This window comes from Berghia stephanieae, chromosome 5 (assembly GCF_034508935.2).
Source record: "Berghia stephanieae isolate SIO BIC M18660-M18661 chromosome 5, UCSD_Bste_1.3, whole genome shotgun sequence".
Taxonomy (NCBI): Eukaryota; Metazoa; Mollusca; class Gastropoda; order Nudibranchia; family Aeolidiidae; genus Berghia; species Berghia stephanieae.
The window spans coordinates 17,573,029-17,579,741 of NC_088364.1; the positions used below are offsets into that span (position 1 = coordinate 17,573,029).

General features: G+C 34.6%; 1 protein-coding gene across 1 annotated transcript in view; it reads left to right on the top strand.

Moving 5' to 3' along the window:
* LOC144973868 (uncharacterized) overlaps positions 1 to 661 on the top strand; it is a 5,173-nt gene extending 4,512 nt beyond the window's left edge. Inside the window, exon 5 of the mRNA XM_078916757.1 lies at positions 572 to 661. Coding sequence (XP_078772883.1) covers positions 572 to 661 — 90 coding nt within the window. The remainder of the gene's footprint in view (positions 1 to 571) is intronic.
* The last annotated feature ends 6,052 nt before the right edge of the window (positions 662 to 6,713 follow it).

The window sequence follows — 6,713 nt, forward strand, 5'->3', positions numbered from 1 at the left end:
GGCTCAAAAGACTCATCTTATGCAACGAAGTGAGTGTTGCCAGATTGCGGTGAAATTGTAAAAACAATTGAGTCTTACCTGTAAGTGAAGATGTTTTAGATTTCACAGATCTTGGCACACAAACGAAGTATAAGATGCCGACCCATCAACACTCCCCCCCCCCTACTATAAAACTTCTTGTTGTATGTCACTAAACGTTAGTTTGGTTTCAGTCAGACGCTTTCGCAAAACATCTAAAGTGTGACTGGTCATCCTGCCTGTGTATCTCATCTTAATACTTCGTTCGTGTTGCCAGGATCTGTGAAATCTAAAACAATCTTCACCTTACAGGTAAGACTCAATTGTTTTTACAATTGTTGACAATCCTTCCTCAATGATCACCATAATGACTGCTGAAAATGTGCCCAAAAACCAGTGTATTTTTGTGAAGATAAACCGAACTCGAGAACCATAAGCAAAACAGAAACATATTGCCATTGAAATTTTACATTTAGTCATATTGACTTGAGAAGTGTAAAAGAAATAACTCTTGATTGCACATGTATCATCAGTCTTAAATTTGAATTCACAGTCATGCGTGTCAGTAAAGCACCTTTTGACCTTGGCTCAATTAAAAGGAGATGAGAAAAAGGGGACTGATTTAAATAAGAAACAGATGTAGACGGTTTGCTTTTGTTTTGTTTTGTTTTGTTTTGAAGGATTTACGGCGCTTGCAACACATTAAGGTCATATCAGCGCCAGTAAAAAGGAAGAAAATGGGATAGATGAAGAAGACACAGTAAGTAACCTCCCTGCCCACTATGGGAAAATAACAACAACAACAACAACAACAACAACAACAACAACAACAACAACAACAACAACAACAACAACAACAACAACAACAACAACACAACAACAACAACAACAACAACAACAACAGTAATAATAATAATAAGAATAATATGATTGTGATGATGATGAATGATAATAGTAATAAATATGCAATTGACCCATAATCTGTGACAATCTTTGCACAGATTAAAAGTTGGGTTAATGTTTTGTTTAAAAGAAATCAACATAGGAGTGAAATTTGTTCACCACCGGAATAACATTCATGGTTAGAAATCAGCACTCTATGGAATTCATTGTCTAAAGATAACTTGACACAGGGAAGGAGTGTGGGGAGAGATATTGGATCTCTGATTGAACAACTGGTAGCGCATTCCACTCCAAGGGAACAGACTGGTTGCGAATCAAAGACAGCAGTACAAAAACGAAACAAAGATAAGCTCTTTTGAACAAATGAAAGAGTGTCCACCACCCCCCCCCCCCCCCCCCCCCACAAGGGAGGACTCAAACATCCATATCCTCATTTCTATGATAATATTGTCAATAATGACATTACACTCATCACTTTCTTTCATCACAGTTTAAAAGTGCAGATTGAAAGGATTGATCACAAAAATATGAGTTTGATCAATACCTATTACGTGGTTAAAAATATATGTAATGATAATGACACATACTTGAAAAAGTATAGTACAAAGTATATTTGTTTTCTCTCTCATACACACACACACACACACACACACACACACACGTGTGTAAAACGTATGTTGTTTGTTTGTTTTTAAGGGTTTTACAGCGCTTGCAACACATTTAGGTCATTTCAGCGCCAGTAAAAAGGAAGAAAATGGGAAAGTAAAAAGTTATAGATTTACAATTATAACACCAAAGATAAAGTAAGACAAAAGGGAATTGGTTCAAATAGGACACAGATGTGGATTCCAAGAGCTCACTATCAAAGTACTTAGTTTGAGATCACCTTAAAGTCTCATCCTGACTCAAGCACAGGTCCTCACTAAGAGGAATACACTCAAATGTTTTCAAATCATATATATAAAACAAAAATAATACGGTGCATAACAGAGAGATGATATACAAGACAAAAAATTTCATCTCCCCAGACTGTTTCCCTCCCAGCTAGAACTCCGGCCAGGGCCAAGACAAAACCAAGTAATCTCATTCCAAGACAAAGACAGAAAGCATGTTGGAAAACAGATATAAGGGTATAGAAGACACAGTATGTACCCCCTGCCCACTATGTTAGGTCAGGAATCCCACCCAGAAACATTAAATAGAAAACAATGATCCACCTGCATCAACTAGATTGAGACAAGACAGAGCAACCTCAAAGTTCCATCATTGGGTATACACGAGTTCACCAAATTGCCTTTTATGCATCATCAGGCAAAACATGGACCACTTCATCACACAATGCTCAAATACAGCATCGCTCAGAGGATATGAAATGATCCACAAGGCTGATCAAACTTTCATTAGTGGTTTGTTTGTTTTTAAGGGTTTTATGGCCCTTGCGACATATTTAGGTCATTTTAGCGCCAGTAAGAAGGATGAAAATGAGAATACACTCAAATGTTTATAAAACAATATATGGTTATCACAAAATAAAAAATAAACAGTGTATAACAGAGAGATTTACAAGGGAAAAAAATATCATCTCCCAAAACTATGACAATACATTTGACTGTTTCCCTCCCAGTCGAGGACTCCAGCCAGACTAGGACAAAACCAAATAATCTCATTCCAAGACAAAGACAGAAAGCAACTCGGAAAACAGATATAAGGGGAAAGAAGATACAGCATAACCTCCTGCCCACCATGGGAGGTCAAAGACCCCACCCAGAGACTTTCATTGAGTGGTTAAATAACTGCAAACTGGAGATGCAATGTGCCCTAACAACACTGCTACCACCTGAAAGTCATCAATCCTAACCGGTGTCTTTTCAGCTCTGGTTCATATTCTCTATTTTGTCAACATGCCAGAAACATAAATAACTCTTTAAACAATGGCCTTTATCAGTACTACAATTGAATTAGATCTGCTTTCCATTTCAGCAATGACTCCATGCTGACAGCTTTAAATGGTTAAAAGAAAACTTCTCCAGGGAATAGCAAGTTGTCTGAAGCTGCAGATCTCAAGAGTGCAGAAAATCACGAATATAAAATAGCTAAAAATAAAGAATAGATAGAAAAGCAGGAAATATTTCAACTTAAAACCTTTTTCAACAAAACGATATAAAACACAAATTCAAGTGAAGCCTATTAATACAATCAACTGGGTCTTCACACCATCATTCTGAAAGTAGGGGATGATGATGATGGATGAAATAACATTTGTGACCCATCAATTCAAACTGTTATAATGTCAGGTCAAATCTGATGCTAAAAACATATCTATAGTTAAAAATAGGAAATAATTATCAATTCATATGATTTATTGAGCCTACTGAATCTGGACTCTTTACTAAAAAAAGTAAAATTTATTTTCACGATGACATAATATCAGACTGAGGTAGAGGGTTACATTTCCTTTGGTTTATAGGGAGACACGGTGTGGCATGACATGTCTAGTGATGTGCATGCAAAATGGTTTGTGGATGAAAAATAATGAGGCTTTTAAACACCAATAACAATAAAACATAAAACAATAAAACATTTGTTTTTGCTTTTAAGGGTTTTACGGCGCCGCAACACATTAAGGTCATATCAGCACCAGTAAAAAGGAAGAAAATTGGATAGTAAAAAGTTCTAGAATTACAATTAAAGAACAAAAGAAAAGGTAAGACAAAGGGGAATTGGTTCAAATAGGGAACAGATGTAGATTCCAAGAGCACACAGTCAAAGTACTTAGTTTGAGATCACCTAAAAGTCTCATCCAGACACAAGCACAGGTCCCAACTAAGAGGAATACACACAAATGTTTACCAATCATATAATATAATAAGTAAACTAAACATAATACAATGCATAACAGAGAGACGATTTACAAGGAAAAAAATATCATCTCCCAAAACTATAATATACATTCAACTGTTTCCCTCCCAGCCAAGGAACCTCAGCAAGGGTCAGGACAAAATTTAAGTAACCTCATTCCAAGACAATGACAGGAAACAATTGGAAAACGGGTATGGGGGGGGGGGGGGGGGGGGGGGGATAGAAGACACACCATGTACCTCCCTGCCCACTGTGGCAGGTCAGGATCCCCACCCAGAAACAATAAAACATGTATACAAATATAACTCTTTCCTGTTTACTGTATTCTCAACAATAATAATAATAATAATAATAATAAAAATAATAATAACAACAATAATAATAATAATAAAAATAATAATAATAATAATAATAATAATAATAATAACAATAATAATAATAATAATAATAATAATAATAATAATAATAATAATAATAATAATAATAATAATAATAATAATAAAAATAATAATAACAACAATAATAATAATAATACTTTAATCATCCAAAGGAAATTTTTTTGTTTTCCACACTGCACCTCAAATGTTTACTGTCACTCTTTTATTTCATTTTTTTTTTTTTTTTTGGAAGGCGATTATATTCATATAATTTGTTCATATTACTATGGTATTCTCTCAACAAACTAACCAAAAGGAAGGTCAATTTGCCAAGGAAACTTGATAAGGAATTTGTAATTTTAGAAATCTTAAGGATAGCAATATCATGCAAGGTATACAATCGACTCATCAAAAGATCACACTTCATTTTCGACTAGATTGGTTTGTATTAATTTAAAACTCATAAGTGAAAGATGAAAATCATCATTTTTAGATGAAAAATAAAAAGGACGTATGATGGAAATCTGGAGGCATGTCTCACTTGTAAAACTAAACCAATATTCATATTGGGTTTACTCTATCAATCTATGTGACCTCCCCATATCAATTTGGTATTAGGTCGGAGAGAACAGAAAACAAAAATTGAATTTAAAGCCAAAATTATTAAGATTTTTAGTTTGACAGGGTAACCAGGGAAGTCGGACAGTCGGAAATTTCATACTTAGTTGGAAATAATGAGATTGAGGGAAAATTTTTATTTAAAATGAGAAAAATTAGGAATTTCATACTTAAAATGTGATCCTAAAAATGTATGAAGCTGTGCACAAATTAGAATTTTACTGGCTGTGCTGACTACTTTCGATACTCGTAATTGATACTATCAATTCATTATTTATTATTACTTATAAGAGTATCAATATAACCAATACATTTTTCCATGATTTAAAAACAATTAGCCCAACCTTGCCAAGGTTGTTCTTGTCTTCCATTTTAAATGGCATTTAAATACTGTACTGGTTTTTCTTTTGTTCTCAGCATCTTAAAGATGAGACTTCGAACGTGGTTTGATTACCATTTTGATTTATGCACCAAGTTTCTATGGAGTTTGTATTTTTAGTGGAATTTCAAATGAGATGTTTTATGGCATTTCATTTTTGTTTTTATTGTGCTTCAAACTTGGGAGTATTTAGTGTCAGTAATATGTAGTCTAATTTGTTAAATTATAGTATAGACATCGTAAGTTAGTATCTCTAGATCTACAATTCTTTTGCCTGGATTTTGGAACATGTGTAACTCAAAAGTAACAAAGTTAATTGTATAACTTGAATGATTGATAAACTTTAACAATGGGGAAGTGTAAATTTAATCCTGATTCGCTTGAAGGTGCTAAGTATGCAGGCTGGCTAATGTCTGATAAGGCAGATAGTAACAAATGTTCATGTTATATTCACAATCAAGTGTTTGTGATGGACAATCTGGTGTTAAACCCTAGATAGTCACATGACATCATCCAAACACACAATAAAAGAGAACGCCTCAGTAAAAGGATCAAAATCCATTCTTCCCTCATCGGCATCAGCTATTCCTTCAACTACAATGCACTCCTCTCTGCAATCCACTCATACTTAAAAGGTAGATGACAATGATGTGCTTGCCTCTGAAATTTTATGGACCATGCATATCAATATAATTTTTACACACAATAGTGCTAACAGCTCAGATGAAATTGGATGTTTAAAAAAAAATTTCCAGACTCAGATATTGCCACAAAATCTAAATGCTCCTCAACAAAACTTGAATATCTATCTGCATTTGGTATTGCCCTAGCAATAAAGAGCATGATAATTTCATATATCAAAAAAGCTGAGAGCTTTGTTATGTTTGATAAAAGGTCAATCAGGATTCAAAAAAAACAACACAACTGGATGTGCATCTACGTTTTTGAATGTGAACGGGCAAGTCCAAAAATACATCGATTCCTGCTTTTTTGGGCCATAGAGCTGCATCGGACATCCTTCAACAGCTTTACATTGTCATGGACAAACTTGGCTGTCATAATGACAGAACTCGTTCAATGATCCATGGATGACCCCACGTAAATTGGAAGGTTTTTAAGGATCTTTCTGCCACTCTTCCAGGGAAGGCTGCACACACTGCTGAATATAAGATCAAGTGGGTTTCACACAGACTACAAAACAGTTTTAAGGATGGTGTGTCCAAATCAGGCTGGGACTTATCCCATAACTTCAAAACATTGTATTATCTTTTCCACAATTCTCCAGCCAGATGTGGAGATTTTATCTCTGTCAGTAATCTTTATCTCCTTCCTTTAAAATTTTGTGGTCACAGGTGGCTAGATTCCAGCAGCAGGGAGAGCCATAGCCATATTTGCTAAGTAAGTTGCTTTGTGAAAAAAAGGAAAGAAAGTGAGACTTTGTGAAAAAGTTTCAAGGTTGTGTTTGAGCTACAAGGTGCTAAACTTCTGTAAGCAAAACTGCATAGCATTGTATTTGTGGCAAACATATTGAGACCATTTTTATAAAGTTTTAAAAAAAA